This window comes from Erithacus rubecula (genome assembly GCF_903797595.1).
Source record: "Erithacus rubecula genome assembly, chromosome: 3".
NCBI lineage: Eukaryota > Metazoa > Chordata > Aves > Passeriformes > Muscicapidae > Erithacus > Erithacus rubecula.
Window position 1 is genome coordinate 127,861,619 of NC_136689.1, and position 18,899 is coordinate 127,880,517.

The 18,899-nt window shown below is 40.9% G+C and overlaps 1 protein-coding gene across 1 annotated transcript; it reads right to left on the bottom strand.

Annotated features, from left to right (window-relative positions):
• Positions 1-2,462: 2,462 nt before the first annotated feature.
• On the bottom strand, positions 2,463-18,581 carry PABPC1 (poly(A) binding protein cytoplasmic 1). Its single transcript, XM_079301393.1, has 15 exons — positions 17,860-18,581; positions 13,108-13,301; positions 12,901-13,016; positions 10,933-11,072; positions 9,539-9,633; positions 7,913-8,050; positions 7,721-7,816; positions 7,012-7,284; positions 6,744-6,837; positions 6,462-6,572; positions 5,363-5,517; positions 4,849-4,933; positions 4,551-4,681; positions 4,160-4,255; positions 2,463-2,904 (listed from the first exon to the last, which is right to left on the bottom strand). Exons 1-14 carry the CDS (start codon positions 18,050-18,052, stop codon positions 4,163-4,165), a joined length of 1,914 nt encoding a protein of 637 aa, XP_079157519.1. The 5' UTR covers positions 18,053-18,581; the 3' UTR covers positions 2,463-2,904; positions 4,160-4,162.
• Positions 18,582-18,899: the final 318 nt, after the last annotated feature.

Here is an 18,899-nt window from a genome sequence, read left to right on the forward strand (position 1 = left end):
AAGGATTGAAGGAATGAAATGCCAGAGGATCCTGCACAATCAGCTTAGCACTGGCTGGCTGCAGGGTGCAGAGGATCAGTGTAAGCCTCTGACAGACACATACTAGAGGAAACGTGTGGCAGCAGGAAATGCCTGCCAGTCAGGCTGCCTATTAACTCAAAGGAACAGTTCTCTACTATTGAAAAAACAGATTTTTCTGCATGCTGCATTGTTTTATGGTAATAGTCCAAGAATGCATTGGTAGAGGCACTAACAAATGCCTTGTTTGCTATCTTTAAGGTTTAGAAATAAAATAGAAGACATTTATTGAATAGACATCTGTAGCAGGGAATTACCATGTAAACAAGACTGTGATGAAATAAACCAAATCAACTCATGGCTTTGTTTTCTTAGGCTGTCATGATCACCTCAGCAGAATTGCCTTGCTGTTTCCTTCCATCACAGAAGTTACCCGGTATTTCATGATGGTACAGATGCTAGTGCATGAAACACCTACAGAAGTCTTGCACAAACTGAAAGACTTCCTGTTCTCCTTATTGTTTCCCCATCAGCAAGATGTTAAATAACTTGCTCACTCTTACAAAACAAAAATTAGTTTGGTTAACTCCAGTAGACTCACAGAACACACAACTTACCTACGAAAACAAGCAAAAGTGTAGTGGCCTCTTACTTTCCTTCTAATGCCCTGAGAAGCCTGAAAACAGGTTTTTATAATATCCTTTAGACCTTCCATTAAACCTTCAATATCATCAGATTCTTCAGCATTCCCATTATGGCACTAAATATGTTTAGGTCATTAAAACTGTCTCTAAAGTTTAAATGTCTTTATAGCCGACATTACATAAAATCAAGATTATACACTCAGCATCTTAACACGCACGTATCTTGCTTGAACACCCTCTTTTGTAGAATTTACCACCCAATTTCAAAAATTCTTAATTCGAGTCACACACCTCAGCAGGACTGCAAATTAAAGGCTATCCCAGCCTGCCGCCATCAGGACAGGACTGAGTGTAAGAATTACTCAAGTTTAACCTAATCCTTTTACAGCAAAAGATTTAAATTAGATTCCATTTACACCAGACCAATTTCACCTCATTCTGCTAAGATTATTTCTTAAATTCTGTAACATAAAACCTGAAGATTTACCCCTTTGCAAGAGAGGAAAAATAAGGGGGCTCCTGAACAGTCTTTTTGGGGACTTCAGGAAGCATACTAAAGATCTTTGACTGCAACAACAGATCAGAGAACACTGGCATTCTCATGACAAAACACAGATTTCAGAGACTTCCAGAACAAACTAATCCCTTCATGTGAATTCCATAGAATGTGTATTTATATACAGCAACTGAAACCCAGCAGATTGCAGTGGCTACCAGTCATGCCTTCCTCCCTGATTAACAAATCTTTGTGCTTCTTTCCCACCCCAGCTCAGCCTGCCAGATGTTACCCTCTTCTTTATAAAAGCAGGACATGCCATTTTCACTGCTTCATTGCATTCCCTTTGCATTATCAATTTTGAAAAAGCAGCTAATGGAGCCAATTATGGGCTAAACTGGATAGAAAATACCTTTTTATTCCACAAGTCTGCAGAAAGGGGAAAACAAAAAAAGCAAGGCAACAACTGCAGGATAATCCATTTGTGGATGGACAAACTTCAGCATATCTGCTAACTCACATAGTCAAAGTTTGTTTTACAATGAAAGCCCTTTTACTGTCTCTTGTTTATGCATTTAACACTTAGCTTGATTACACATTTAAGTGTTAACCCCACAAAACTCACAACCTCAGTATGCTCTAGCAGCAAATGAAACAGCTCACATTAGTGCTACCTCTCCCCACTTTAGTGCCCTTGGCCACTTCACTGGAGTCCCCCTTTAGGGACACTCACTGACCTGAAGACCCCATCAGCCCTGAGTAAAGACAATTATTTCACACTAGACCAGATTCAGATCAAGTAGCAATTTATTAAAAACCCAAAATATTTCCCTCCTCCCTGCACTTCTATTATTTAGAAGACAGTCTACAGATGTATGTTGTATTGCACTAAGTTATGGTTTGTATATTGCACTGAAAATGGTTTGCCCTGTATCCCCCCAGGGTTCGTGGAGTTGGTTCAGAACTCCCTTCACCCCTCCCTGCCAGCGTGATCCCATTGGTTGTGATTCGGTTTTCCCCCTCCCCTTATCCTGGGTTTAGAATTCCCCTGCCATCTTTTCTCAGGTTCTCTCTTTTCCTTGGAAGCTGGGAACAAACTGCTGGACAATATCCCAGGAAAGGGAGCCTCTATCTTTTGCCTTTGTCCTTTTAAACCCACATCCTCCTCTGGTGCAGAGCTAGCTGGAGGGCCAGAGAGAGGAGGGAATCCCACAGGTGTAGGCTTACTTCTCTACCATCCACCAAAACATACTATAGAATGGGATTCTAAACTGTACAAAAGAAACCACCACAACACAAGTAAGTCAGTGTTTAAGGAATTTTTATTAAACCAAGAATTTTATAATCCAAATTACGTTTCTTTGCTCAGCTATCAATTCTCACTGTCAACTATAACAGTGGTGATAATCTGAGCTTTTCCACAGTAAAGAATTACAAAATTAAAGAAAGGAATGCTTTAAATTTTTGTACTGTGCTGAAAATTCTTTTCCCCTGGGTTTATAAAACATTAATTTGTATTTTTTATTTTACTATTTTTTTTTAAATTTTAAATCAATAAGTAATCTAGGACTAGCATTTGTTTTGCTAGCCCCGGCGTTGCTCTGTACGTAAGCTTCAAAGTTTCCTTTCCTTTTTTTATTTATTTTATATTTTGCAATGTTTTTCTCAATATTTAATAGTTTTTCCATGTTTAAGATTTTTTTTTCTTCGGTGAAGCGAAGTTCTAGATTGTAGTCCCGGATAGTTCTGCAAAGAAAAACACTGCTGTTATATTTTAAAACAAAAGCAACACCTTTTATGCTTTCTGACAGGTTTCCTAATACTGTATATCATGTATTATTCAGGGATTTCATTGTTTCAATGATACCAAAGCTCTTTAGAAGCAGAATATCAGAGATCCTCCCACTTTTTAGTGACACAGAAGTATTCCAAAGTCTGTAATCCTTGGCAAGATAACACTGACTCTAGATATGGACAGTGCCTCAGACAACATCACTTCAAGCACAATGTTACTGTTACTGACTGCAGGTCACCTCCACTCTTGAAGCTTGAAGCCAGCAGACTGAGGCTCATCAAATAACTCGTCAAATACCCTAGCAGTATTTTCAATTTCCAGTTACTAAAACATCATGGAGCAGATGGAGTAATGATCTCCAAGTATGGGCATCTTATTTTAGGAAAGACAACCTGTTCAGCATTTATCTCTGTTGAAAAAGTGTCACTAGCAAAAAATAAAATAAAATTAAAAAAGGAAACAAATGTGTAAAAACCATGATTCAAATTCTCCCTCCAAAAGGAATACAGAAGAAATTTAAAAAATCAATAAAAAAGGAAAATTTCATGCATTCAAATGTTAAAGCAGGCACCTTTAAATGATAGCTACAAATGTGGAAAGCAAGTTCACAGGAAAACCTAACCAGACACAGGAAATAATAGATTTCTTTTTATCCTCAACTTCACATTTTTCCCTGTCAAAATTGTTAAGGTACCACCATTTGCCTCTGCCATGTGCAATTAAGATACCAACCCCACAGAAGGCAGTGAAGAAAAATCACTGTATTAACTGACATTAAGTTTACACAAACATGAAGTGGAGACAATATTTAGTTTAACTTTCCCTTACTGTACGGTTTTAGTATTTGGCAAATATATACAAATTATAGTGTAAATAAGCTCTTTAATTTCTAAGGAAAAAGGAGAATGGAGTACCATTTTAAGCTTATTTCAATTCCACAAGTTGTCCTCGATAGTATAAATAGCAGCATTTGATAGAACTGCCTGTTTTTGCACACATGCCTAGAGCTAATTCCAGCTAAATGTGTTGTTAGAAACAATGACATGTCAGTAGCTTTTGCTAACCAAGTGTGCACAGAAGTTTGTTTACCATAGCTGCTACTTCCTCTGGCTGCACATGACACAGAGCCTGACACATGCTGCTTGCAAGGCCATGGACCAAAGACTTGCTCCAGTCAACCTATGGAACTACAGTGGCCAAACTTACTTATTAAACACTTGGAACCCCAGTGGGATTATTAACTGCCTTTTGAGCAGCCTCTTTAGCTTGGTGGGCTTGTAGTACGGCTACAGCTTCATCAACCTGTGTTAAGGAGAAATGAAAAATTAATTAAGGGAAGCTTAGCAATTTCTGTATATTTAAGTTAATAATACAGTGGAAATTATACATATAAACAATGCCTACATTGTTGAAAGAAAAAAGGACAACATTCCAATTCCAGTTCATGCAGTGTAAGTCCCAGTCACCCCTTGAAAGAGGATACTCTTGCCCTGAGCCACCACTGCATTGCTGTCACTCCACTGTGCCAGCACGAACAACTGTTGGATCAGTGTAGACTTAGCACCTATGGAAGCAGAGCAAGGCAAAGTCCACCTACCTTCGAACGAAGAGACTCAGGAGACTCGAGCATGTGGAGGAGTTCAGAGTTGTCAATCTCCAACAACATACCAGTGATCTTACCCGCCAGAGTAGGGTGCATGCTTTGAATAAGGGGGAATAGACGTTCACCTAGAGAGAAAAAAGGTCATCAGGGACAAATCCAGCCTAAATTTAAGGGATAAGGGAAACAAAGTTGTCCTACTGCTAAAACAATTTACTCTACATTTTAAGATTGAAAAAGTGTACTTTAACTGTCCTCCTGCTACAACACACAGAGAAAAGTATCAGGTACATACCTAACATCTGCTTTTGTTCTTGTGGAGGGGCAGAAGCCAACATGGAAGCAGTCAAGGGTTCCTGACCTTGCACATGGACAGCAGGCTGCAATTAATTTAACAACATTTGAAAATTAAACCCTGGCATATAATTAGGTGCAGCTTCAAACAGACAGTATTTCGTAACTCAGCATACATGATGATGCCTTACAGTGTCAGAAACATCAAAGAAATTAACAACTATGTCTATTTAATCAACTACTACTGGTTAGAGCTGAGTGATGATGCTGAAGATTGTTAGAAACTGCCCCACTGAGGCGCAAACACAAGAATTTGGGCTAAGGTATGCGGGAACTGAAAAGTACAAAGCAACATGTGATCACATGCTGTCTCAGGTGAACTTCAAATACACTTAAATCCCTAGTGCTTTTACTGTCCTGGCATGATGCAGAGCCTGAGCTGCCATCCCTTCACCCTCACCCCCTTCCTCTGCCAAGAGCACCCGTAAAGCACAGAGCAGTTCCCGGCCACACACCTGCTGCATGGCGACCTGGGGCTGCGTGTTGAGGTGCTGCTGCGGATTGCGGACCCCCGCAGCGTATTTGTACTGTGGGACTGTGCGCACCGCAGGAGTGGCTGCAGTAGCTGCTGCTGCAGGACGGGGACCCATCGTTTGTGTTGATGTATTAGCTGAAAAAATAGTAAAAGAATTACATATGTGAATAACCATTATAGTTATTTTGTCCAACAAGCCAACTTGAATCAAGTACCTAATGTAGGTATTGTGTTACAGATTCATCTTAGTAGTACTGTCACATCACTGGTCACATACAAAGGTTCAAACCTTGAAATTTACTGGATGCTACTTTCCAGTCACTTCATTTATGAATTGCCCTTTTCCCATGCTATTGAAAAGAAATCTGTGATAACAAATCCACTCTTGAGTTTTAATATAATTTCATTACAAACTGAAGGACATCTGATTTCCTGAGCACATTATGTCAGTCATTCTGAAAAAATATGCTTTTAGGAAGTAGACAGCTGCCTGGGAGAATTATGCCTTCAGAGAGGTTGTGGAGTCCCCATTCCTGGAGATGTTCAAGATCAGTCTGGACAGAGCTCTGAGCACCTTGATCTAGTGGAGAGTTCCCTGCCTCTGGCAGGGGGTTGAACTACATAAGCTTTAAGATTCCTTCCAACCCAAAGCACTCAATTATTACAGTCAATTCTGGTTCATTCAGTGATGTGCAGATTTTGAATTCATGATACTGGCTCACAATAATAAAATATGTATATGTGAATATAAAAAAAAATAGTAAGAGCTAAAATTGTATAATCTCAATACAACATGCAACCTATTATTACAATTGCTGCAACTGTGTTTAGAAAACTGTCATACAGTATTACTGAAGTGCACAAAAGAGTAAGTGCTTCATCCTGAAGAGATGGGATCACAGCTGGAATCTTTGCTGGGACAGTATTTAAAGCAATTACTAGAAGGTGATATTAGCTTATTCATTAGGAATATCACAAGTGATATTAATCTTACAAATATTTATTTTGCAAGATCACACCGAACCAGCAAAATTGGAACAGAAGCCTAATATTTAAAAGTTTGCATAAATCCAACTCACCAACACGCTGCGTTGACATGACTCGTGGAACCTGGGAAGAAGCTGGTCTCATGGTACTGAAGGGTGGTCTGGGTGCTGCTGGGCGGATAGCACCAGGCATGTTTTGGAATGCTACAGTTTAAAAAAAAATATACTGTTACATGCTGAAACACTGAGTGGTGACAACATGACAAACAGAAGACTGGTACTGCAATGCCATGAAAATGCATTTGCAAGTGCGAAGGTAAATGCTACGGAGTTTACAGCAATCACTGGAAAGAGGTAAAGAAAGAAGTGACTTACGATGAGGTCTGGCACCCTGAGCAGTCCAGCGAGGACTAGGTCTAGCAAGTTGAGCGAGCTGATTAGTAGGATAGTACGCAGCACGGTTCTGAGTCTGCCAAACACAACAACCTCACTTAACTTTGGGAAGGGCATGCTGAACAGCCCAGCACCCTCCCACTACGAGATCAAAATGCTGAAATCACAGACACACTAACATTCACTGTTAAATCTAAGCAGATTTTATAGGCAGTACAAAATATTCAGTTACTCATCTCTCTACACATACCTGAGGAATAGCTGCCATGAAGTATCCTGAAGGAGGTGCTGGCTGGTAGGGGTTGATTACAGGATTAGGTACTGCTCTTACACTTGCCATCCTCTGCATGTACTGGTTGGTGAGATGAGCTTGGCGCTCCTCTTTACGTTGGGCTAGAGCTACATATAATGGTTTAGTAGCCACAATTCTACCATTCATTTCTGTGACTGCTTTGGTGGCTTCTTCTGGTGATGAAAAGCATACAAATCCAAATCCTTTGCTGCGGCCACCTTCCATCATCACCTGTCAGTACAAAATTTAGTTTTAAAACTAAATATTCTGTGTCATAGCTATTCAATTGCTAGGAGTTTTTTTTTTTTTTTTTTGTTTCAGCTTATTAGAATTGAGACCACAGGTTTTACTGAGAGTTTTATAAAAATTAACATTACTGTGTAACTAATAGCTAACAGTTACCTGAAGAGAGATGAAAATCTCTTTGAAATAACAATGAGCACAATATTGCACTGGAAGGATGTAATTTTTCCCACATTAGTCTCACAACTTAATTTATTTCAGAAAAGGATGATCATATGGTGTTTAACCTGACATGTACAATAATCAAGAAAGCTGATGCCAACATATACAGTGGGTCACATCTTTACTGAATGAAATTAACTTTTCTTTGGTGACAGATTGCTATTCTTTCAGAGAACACATGAGCACAATCCATGAGCTTTACCTTTGCACTAGTGATTGTACCAAATGGGGAGAACTCTTTTCGGAGACGCTCATCATCGATCCCATCATCAAGATTTTTCACATAAAGGTTTACACCCTAAGGAAACAGGCAAGTTATTTTTAAAAGCAAGTGTTCTGTGTAAATCTCAAAATATTACATAATAGAGTTAGCCCTCTTGATTTAAAACTGAACCTGGTATCTGGTGATCCTGTCCTGCTTCATTTGTTCAAACTTGCGCTTCAGCTCCGTCTGTCTTTCCACTTTTTTCTGAGCCCGGCCAACATAGATTTGTTTTCCATTGAGCTCTTTTCCATTCATCTCATCTACAGCCTTCATCAACAAACAGTAAGTTAGCAGTGCTTTGTACTCCAGCATTTTTCAGGCACACAAAAAAAGCAATTCAAATATAAAAAGCAACATAAAGATTCTAGAAAAAAAGCTAATCCATCTTAAAATACCACTAATTGGAACAAAATACCCCAAGACTTTCCCACTTATGGTAACATGAAAACTGCTTTTCAAGTGTGCTTCTGTCGTGTTGGAAACAAGTCACAAGGGATGCAAACCACTTTTTTTAATGTGAAGCTGGAGGAAAAAACCCAAATTGCAAGAACTATTTATCCAGCCTTATCTTGCTAATGGCAGAGAAAAGCAAATAATTCACCTAGTTCTGTCTTTTAAAGTAACACCTGAAACTGTAGCATCTATCAGATCTTTCTATACTAAATGTTAAGCTGCAAGTACAGCTTTTTTTTTTTGTTAATTTTCAGTCTTTCATTAAGGAAATATTTAGAAGGATGAAAATGTGAACTTTTCCCCTTCATACTGTTTTGAGTTACAACTCTTCAGATGTCAAAACTCTGGCACATATTTAATTTAAAACTAGAAGTCATCGTTTATTGTATATGCTTATGATCAAAGCCATTAGGCATTTTTACAGAGATGTTGGAATTTTATCTTATTTAAAACACCCAACATGTGATTCTGACTACAGTAAGAGAAACTATTCATCCATGTATGCAAGACTGAAAAATGTAGACATTAAGACAGACAGCATTTGTTCTAATCTCTCACTTTTACACTTGCAGTACTGACAAATCACCAAAATGCCTTTTTAAAAGCAAACTTTGGTCTGTACATGATTTGTTCTATACTGCATTTTTTTCCCGATGCTATGTCCCTACTGTCACAGCAAACTGACATATCAAAGCAACCAGTTGACAAAGAATTAAGTTATACAGCACACTGGCATGTTATAGACATATACAAGAATAAAAAGGACCCTTCTTCCAAAGTTATCCCTCAGAGTAAAAGCAACATCAGAGGGCTCTATGACTATTTTCTCACAGCTATGCCAAACATGCTTTATAAAACTAATAGCCTTCCTGCTGACTTTGCAGAGCTACAGTTTGAAAACACAATTCTTTCTGCCTTGCACAAAGATTTTGTGCAACCAAACTGGACCCAATGATTCAGAGATGTAGCAATTTACTATGCTGTATATTGCTCAGCATGCAAGAGTCCAAATATCATTGAGAACTTTAAGCCCAACTACAACAGGTTTTTAAATTATTAAAGATTCCCCATTTCTACATTAGTTCCAGCTGTACCAGAGTATCTTGACTTAATAGGTTTTTCACACCACCTGACATTTGCTCACAGTAAAGCATTCTAAATGACAGAATGCTGTACTAAATGATTTAGGGAGTGAGCACCTCCTTTTGCAGTGTCCTTGACCAATTAAAAAACTCAATCACTCAATGAAACATTATTTGGGTCTCAGTTACAGGATTCCTAAAATTAAGTCCAAAAGCTTACTTTTTGGGCATCTTCATGTCTTTCAAAACTAACGAAGCCAAAGCCTTTGGATTTTCCACTCTCATCAGTCATAACTTTCACACTTAGAGCAGGACCTAAAAAGAGAATGAAATACTTATGCTTCGTATAATGTATACTTCTCACCTTCTGAACATTCTCTTTAGAAAATAATACTTCGTTTATTTCACTTGCATTACAAAGGACTCCTGCACCAATAATAGTATCAAGTAAATGTCACCCATTAATATGAAATTATTAATTTCCCCCAATAAACTTCAGACATTATGGCTGAAGTCTGGAATGCTGAGTTTCTTTTCTACTGTATTTTTCAACCAAAATTTCACCTCAAATTCAAAGAAAACTCCACCACAAAGTGAATGAAATTTGTTTTATCATTAAAAATCATGACATTTAAAATTATTAGTGCATCCATCCTTTGAAGCAGGTACTGAAAAAGCCAGAGGGAGGCCTTGCAATTAGGTAAATGCTTCACTATTTACCATGGTGAAAGGCCATCCTAGTTCAGCAATTTCATAACCTCTGGAAAACTGCAGTTCAGAGACTCAATTGGAAGTAGCTAATTTAGCTGTAGCAGCTAAATTTGCTACTGTTTCAACAACAGATACTGGAAGAGCAGAAAGGAATTTCCTGTACATGCCGTTTAAGGCTGCTACAGGGTATCTCTTCTACAAGGCTTTCCCTTGCTTTACTTAATATCCACTGGAGAACAGCCAAAGCATATAGGAAAGACAAATTTTAAAACAAAGTGACGTTGAAAATAAAACATGAAGAACCTGATGTGCATTAAGGGATTTGCCATGCCCTATTTTGATGGTAACACATCATATACATTACTACATCATGGTCATATGTCCACCATAATTATGCCCTGGGCGTAACTGAGGATCAAGGCAGAATCTCATAGCTTGGTGCTGGAATAGTTTCTCATCATTTTGTATTAAGTCAACCAGCACAATGCAACTGAATAACAGAGGTAAGTCTGCAGGTCAATGAAAGAAATAGTAACCTCATTTGTCACACATCCTGTAGGTGATGATTTTATAAAATTAATCTGTACTAAATCAGAGAACACTTCTATTTGCAACTTTCAAAAAGCTGCCGAACCCACAGACACACTATTTTCAGATTACAGAAAACAGTTCTGATGGCAGAACTAGAGATGATATTTTGCCTATTTAAAGTTCAGATATTACTGCACTTTTGAATCTGAAACTGGAATTAAGTACCAACTTTTCAGTAACCTTTATTAACCTTTATTATATTTTTACATCAACAGCAGACAGCCCTGATCCCTTGTATTTCAAGGCACTGTACAGATAAGACATGTAGTAAACTGAAGTTCACTCGTGTTTATAGAAACATTAAGACATTACCAAACTTGCCAAAGAGTTCCTTAAGTCTCTCATCATCCATGTCTTCTCCAAAATTTTTGATGTAAACATTGGTGAATTCTTTTGCTCTGGCTCCAAGCTCTGCCTCACGTTCCTTGCGGGATTTAAACCTTCCAACAAATCTAGTTGCAGAAGAAGAGAGCAATACAGATTAAAGCAAGTATCTCAAGATTTAAAAGTTTACTTTAATCCTCTGGAACTGTATTTTATTCTTAATCAGTCTACATACCTACATTCACTTGTAGGTATGAAATTCTTTAGATAAAATATTTATTATATAAAAGACAGAAAAACAATTCCACTGTCCTTTGCTGCATCACCTTGTTTATCCCAGTTACAAGGCATGAAAACGCTTTCAAGCCATTGGTGAGATTGTTCACTCTTATGAAACAGCCTTTGACAAGAGGAGCTCAACAATGGAAAGACTACTAAGCAAAGAGGCAGAACAGAAATTCTAGCTAACGGCATAATCCCTCTGCCATACTAAAAACATGGCAGCCTTAAAGCAGTTACTTGCTCTCTGATTCAGTTTTTGAGCAAGGGGTATTTAACTAACTGCCCACCCTTCCTAACACAACTTTCCAGTACCTAAGACTTTGCTTTTAGGCAAGTGAAATAAATAGTTCAACTTGCTGGAGTCAAATACCATTGCAAATTGGCTGGGAACACCAATGGTTAGTTCATACTGGCAGAAAAAGGGCAGAACCTGAACACAGCATTCTGCAGCTCAAGGACATGCCCTAGCACAGACTGTACATGGCTGACACTGATTTCTGACTGTTGCAGACTCCTACTTTCAAATTTTATTGTAGGTTCTAACTTCGTAGTCACAAATTTGGCAAATGTGATACAGCAGCATCCAGTACCTCAGTAATTTTTAAACTTTGACAATTTCACCTAATTTATAGCAATCAGGTATAGTAAGAGTGGAAGTGCAATGTTTTCAGCAGATTTTAATAGTGAGTCAATTGTTTTAATTGATTTCTAAAAGACTAGCCTAAACAGAAATTCAAGCAAAATTAACTTTCATGATATGTTTTACTCCTGTGCTCTTATGACTGCATGCTGACTATTTTTACTAATTTATGGTTGTATAACAATGGCTGCTGAATAAAAACATCAACAATGTCAGTCAAGAACAGAACAAGCAGGAAAACTAACATTTCAAAATATGTGTTTTCCCTGCATGTCTCTTGATCTATTTATCTCTACATATAAAAATAATCCATTATGGTAACCTGATGCTGATTTCTGTTATCCTTTTTCCAAACCCTCCCCAAGATTTTAGAAAGCTGCCTTTTTGCAATTATACCAAACACCACAATGGTCTCTTAGGCACAGCTGTGAGGTACACTCACTCCCCCAGCCTAAATATTATTAAAGAAGTTGCCAAATAACATTTTTTCCTACAACGTAGAACAGTGATAATGTTTAAAACATTACACTTCTCTAAGTTTCATTTTCTATTCCTTAGATAGTCCTATTAAATTGCATGTATTCATACAAAATATTAGTATAATCTGACCACTCTTTAGTGTCAAGTAATGGTAACTAAGTATCAGCTGACTCCAAAATATGGATAACACACTTATCTCACAACTCTTATAAAGGAAATATTATTCAGAATATTTAATGGTTGTATTTTATCTCAGACCAGTAAGATCAGAAAACCAGAGAAGATTCCAAATCCTCAATACAGTATTGGCTTGCAAGAAAATTAATATAATAACTTTTTCCTCTGGAAAATTATTAGTCCATTTTCGAGCTTAGACTGCCTCTAGAATAGGCAGGTGATATAATTCTTAAAATCCCTAGCACTAAAACTCTATATATTCTTAAAATTAAAAATTTTTAGAACATCCTTCCTGTCCTAGGTAAGCTTTTACATCTTTGCCTGCTATGAAATGAATTTCAGTTTGCTGATCCCCAAGCAGTTATTTATGTACTTACACTTTGCGGTCATTAAGCAGCATACCATTCATTTTTTCAATAGCTCTTTCTGCAGCTTCTTGTGTCTCAAAATGTACAAATCCATAACCCTTGGATCCATTTTCATCACACACCACCTATTAATGAAAAACCTTGTTGTAATACCCACGGAATGTTTCCAGCACAAACTGAGGAGTTTGTGTGCCATACATTTTATTTTCCACTAACCTTACAAGACAGGATGTTCCCAAAAGCAGAAAATGTGTCATACAAAGCTTTGTTATCAATTGATTTGTCCAAGTTTTTGATGAAGATGTTTCCTACTCCGCTTTTGCGTAGAGATGGATCGCGCTGAGACCACATGATGCGCACTGGTTTGCCTTTGATGACATCAAAATTCATGGTGTCCAAAGCTCGTTCAGCTGGGAAAACATGGAATTAATAGAAAATGCTAGTTACCTTAATAAGCACACAAATAGCAGCTGAAGTACAATTCTTAATAATATTGTTACTATTTCAAGTCCAGCACCATCACCAAGCTGCAAACCCAAGCCTCCAGAGTTGTATGCAAGGAAGAAAGGGCAAAAAACTCATCAGCAAAAACTGCACTTTGGGAGGAGCACAAGACAGCTGAGCAAGCTGCAGAAATCTCATTAGCCCATAGGACTAGATCTATGAAAAGATTGTATGGTGACAGGAGAAAATGCAGCAAGTGGCAGCTGCTACGAAGGTTTAACATTTGTGAAAATCAGCTGGCTTCTCCCATATCACATCGATGCATATTGTGCCAATAAAAATGCTTTTAGGGGTACTGCTTGTGCCTATACAAGGTCTTTTGCAAATATTAACATGAGAACACCTAAAACACCAATACCCCTAAACCAACAGAATTTCTTTGCTAGGTGGACGTTCAAGCCTCATTTAGGCAGCTATTCCACACAACTTCCTCAGTGACTGAAAAGATCTGTGATGGGATTCTGAGCAAGAGACAGTTCAAAGAGATTCAAAACTAGCACTTACTTAGTTTAGGGGATCTGAAAAGAGAAGTATTTTAAAAGCTCACAATGAAATACATATGAGCTCAAAGAAGGAGCAAGCATTAAAACAGCAAATCAGGGTAATGTAAGCCAGGTTTTGTTACTCCAATGGAGTAGTTTTTCCAGTAGAACTCCATAAGTAGATTTTCAAATTCTGCGTGTAAAATCTCTTGTGTATTTAGAAGGGGAAGTAGACTTGCTCCACTTTCACATGTCCCTTCAAAGCCACAAGACATGTCTGCAATGTTGTAATTCAACTTGTATATTTAAGCACAAAAGAGCAATAGTTCTCAAGTACAGCAGGTCCTTTACATCCCTGTTCCTGCAAGTCTGGAAGAACAGCAAAAAAGTCCCAATAAATAGCTGAAGTAACTAACACCCATGGGTACTAACTCACTTCACTGTAATTTGCAAATATCTGAACAGTATGATGTTAACAAGACTGAAATCAGCTTAGTGATCACTTAACATCAGCAACAGCATCAGTTAAAATTCTTTGGGAGGAACAAGGGCCAACCCTTATTTAGTTTTTATCCTCTAAGTGCTGCTTTTGTCTTGAGCTATATTGTTGCATGTCATGGCCAAATACGATTTGCAGTGAGCCTGGGATTCAGCTGATATACCATGTTTTATATCCTTTCTTGTGACATTTTCAAATTAGAAATAAATTTGAAGATTATATTCTCTGAAAGACATCTGTAGGCATTAAAGAAATGGAAATCTAACATTTTCATGGGGAAAAAGATAATAGATACTATTACCATATTCACGTGACAGTAGCAACTCAGCAACTTATTTAAACTGAAGCCACAAAAATTACATGCTAGTCTTCTAAGTAAGTCATTAAAGCTTTAAAAACTTTAATAGATATTAAGCAGGAGAGAAAATGCAACCTAGATAATGAGAAATTAAAATAATTGGAAGGCTCCATACTACAAAAGTGACGGGGGGGGGGGGGAGGAAAAAAAAAAAGAAAGGAAAAAAAGAAAAAAAAACCTGTGGATATCAGGCTGGCCACAGTAGAAAGCCTGCACTACTGCCCTGGAAGTCATTACAATTATTACTGCCAGCACCAATAGATGTGCCAGCAACAAGCAGTTCATTATTTCCAGAAGTAGTAACAGGACTTCCTTTACTAGAAAAGAGGCTTTTCTAATTCATGCTAATTGCTTCTAGAATAATCCTGACACTCCTCAGAAATGTGAGTTCCTAGACACATTTCCCAGCCATCTGACTGAAAGCGGGTCCGTGGATCCTCTGCAAACATTACCACTCTTAACAAAGTGAGCCTGTGTCTTAGACCAGCACAATTTCTCCACAAGGACAGCATGGAAACTCCCAACAGCTCTCCTCATCTCTCCTTTGGAGCACAAGGACAAGAAATTTAAGTTTTTCTGCCTAATCAACACCCCACTGTCATTCCACGGTATACTTTTAAAACATAACTAGACTATCTACAACCAGGTACAAGCTACTCTCTTTACAATTCCTAACGAGTGAAACCGGCTCACTTTCATTACGTTTCAGTCATAAAAGGCTGTGCCGGTTGCAGGAGGCAGCTCCATTCAGCAGCGGAACTTGTTACCAATGGACACACCTACCCGGGCTGTACTTCTGCTGATTCTGCTGGAGCTCTCGCTCAATGACTCACCAGCTCCCATTTTAGTCGTGAGCAACTGGACAGTCCACTTTAACAGTTTCAAAATCACTCCGAATATACACTCAATGTAAACCTATGCTAAAGGTAAACAGCAATAGCTATGAAATAAAAAACCTCTGGAAACATAACCATTCTAAAAATCCCAAGGATTCTGATGCAGTTTCAGATTACTCAAGAATTTTTCTAGTTTAGTGATTAAACAAGGTTGCCTGAGTTCTATTCCAGACTATGACTCAAATCCAGAAAAGTCACAACTCTGAAATGTGTGCATACCTCACATGTGTGTCATCAGGCCTAAGTGGTTTTTAGAAGGGCTTTGAGATCCCTCGTTTACAGACAGCTGGTGATGTCAAGCACACCTTCAAAGCTGTTTTTTAAAATCCAAGGTAGTTGTTACTAGCTGTTTAATAAGCATAGCTTGAGACGTAGCTAAAAATTTGGCTAAACCAATAAAAGGTATCTAGTTTGGAATCAAAATTAAAGCAGGATGATTGTAAGAATAACAATTCCTCCTCAAAATTCATATTTCAAGGTTTCTGTAAATGAATATAATGACCTATAAAAATCCCCCAGCAAATGCTTTCTAAGTATTTGCCAAGTATACAAAATTCTGAAGCTCTTGAAAAAATATAATTATGAAATACCACTGAAGTGTATTTTAAACAACTGCTTCCAGGTATGTGCCAGATGCAGGTTTGATAAAGATGAGAAATACTTTTAGCTGAACTGGACTAGTTATAGACTAAAATATGTGTGTCTCCCAAAGCCTGAAAAACACTTATAACATCTGGAGGAACACCACCTTTCTAAGAGACATATTCAAAAACTGAATTTGAATTAAGTACTGCTCAGGTGAAAAAGTTCTCTTTGTTCCCACATTTGACAAATTACAAACCAAGTCACAAAATGCACTGGTTGCTCAACTAATGACAGTGATAAAGTCGGTCCTTATGGAACTCTGTCAGTACTAAGGAGAAACAGTATTTGAATCACCTTCACCTTATGCCCTGATATTATTTTATCACAGTACTGACCTGTACTAACCCCTTATTTTTCTGAGAAACTGGACCAGACATTTTTATTTAATGAAAGCAAAGTATGTCAAAGCAAGCATTCAAACCGTCTCATCCTAAAGAATGGCTGAATAAATCAAAAGCTCTCTGCACTGAGAGAGCTGATAACAGGTGGAGTATCTGCCTATTAAAATGAGGCAGTAACTTTTGTACTGCTTACATACAGATACCATCGGTACACCAAAGTCTGATCTGATAATGGCTGTATGCTAAAGCTAATTCTGAAAGCCAGTTAAATCTAATTGCTTGAAAAGTTTGTCATTTAAGTATCTCACTTTCATATGCTTGAAAATAAAACGATTATAATGGAAAGCTGTTTACTTAACTGTACTTGTAATCACTTATCTTCTAGTTGGCCAATTTTTTTTTTTTTATTTTTTATTGGACTTTACAAAACTTAGAACAAGTCACATTCGGTTCTTTTAGTGAAACACCCTCCAAACGGCCTGCACTGTGCTTCCTAACATGACCAGAACTACAGATAAAGTTTCTTTACCGATATAACTTTAGAGAAGAAGCAAGGCTTCGTGAAAAAACAAGTTTCATAAAAACGTGAGTTGGAAGAAACAAAGTCAGAGAATTTCCTGCGAAGAGACACGGATGAGAGCACAGCTCGGGCTCCAGCGACAAGAGAAAGAGGCACAAGGAGGCCCGAGCAGTTCCGTGCCCTCCCTGCACGTGACAGATCTGCCATGGTGTCGGAACAAACGCTCCGCTCCGGCCTGGACGCCTGTGAAACTACCCGGCCACGCCGTGCGTCCTACTTCCTTCTCCCGGCCTCCTCACCACGCACTCACACACACCCGGCTCCTGCGCGGTTATTAAAAGGTGCTCATGACTGCGATGCTTTCCTCCAGCCACCCTTCACCTCGGACGGACGCGAAGAGCCGCCCGCACGCTCACCCACGATCCCCTCCCCGGGAGCGGGGACAGCCCCGCCGGGGGCCCGGGGCTCCCCGGGCACTCCCCCGCCCACCGCCGGGGCCCCGCGGCCGCTCTCGATCCGCCGAAGCGCCTCCCCCCCGCTGCTCCGGCCGCCACGAGGCGCGGGCGGCCCGGGCCGCGTGTGAGCGGCGGCCCCGCCGCCAACTTCCCCCGCGCCCCGCCGGGTCCGCCCCGTCCCGGGCGGCAAAATGGATGCGGGGCGGCGGCCGGGGCGGCGGGCAGGGGACAAACATGGCTCCGCCGGCGCCCGCGGCCCGGCACTCACCGTCGGCGGGCTGCTGGAAGTTGACATAGGCGTATCCGAGCGAGCGGCGGGTGATCATGTCCCTGCAGACGCGGATGGAGAGGATGGGCCCGGCGGGGCTGAACTTCTCGTAGAGCATGGCCTCGGTCACGTCGGGGTGCAGGTCCCCCACGTAGAGCGAGGCCATGGGGTAGCTGGGGGCGCTGGGGTTCATCCTGCCGCCGTCTCCCGGCGCGGGGGGGGCGCTGACGAGGCGGAGGCCGCGGCGGTCGGTGCGAGCGGGGCCGGCGGAGGCGGCGCGGGGCCGCTCGGACTCAACGGCTGCGGCGGGTGCGGCGGATGGGCGGGCGGGGGTCGAGTCGCTCCGTGCGGGCCGGGTGGAGCTGGCGGCGGCGGGTGCTGCGCTCGGCGGGGTCGGGCTCGCTGTGTGTCTCCTCTCGGCTGCGCCGGGTCCGGGGACTTCGCTTCACCGGGTTATTTTATATCAAACCGGCCGTTTGCAGAAAGGTTGTCGGGAAGGTTGGATGAGGAAAGAGGATGATTTTTTTTAAAAGGTTTTTTAAGATTTTTGGATTTTTTTTGGCTTTTTTAGGTATTTTTTTAGTAATAAATGGTGCTGCGGGGCCGGGCCGGCGTGTCCGGATGGTCCGGAGCACACGCACTGCGCACACAGCTCCGACGGCGGCCGGGGGACAAGGGGGCGGCCGCCGCCCCGGCCGCGCTCTATATATACCCGCCCCGCCCCCCCGCCCCCGCCGCGCCGCGCGCCACGCACCGCGCCGCGCGCACCGCGCACGCGCACCTGCCGGCGGGGGTGGGGACACGCGCGGCAGCCGGCGCGGGGAGGTGGCTCTGGCGCGTGCGCGGGGGCGGGGCGGGGCGGAGGGGCGGCAGCGAGGGGAGTGCGCCTGCGCCCGCCCGGCGTCACGGGGGGCGGTGCGAGTGTGGGGGCGGCTCGGCGGCTGGGCGCACGCGCGGAAGGGAGCGCACATGTGCGCGGTTGGGGCCGGGCGGGCGGGTGGAAGCGCGCGTGCGCGCCGGGCGGACCAACGGCCGGCGCG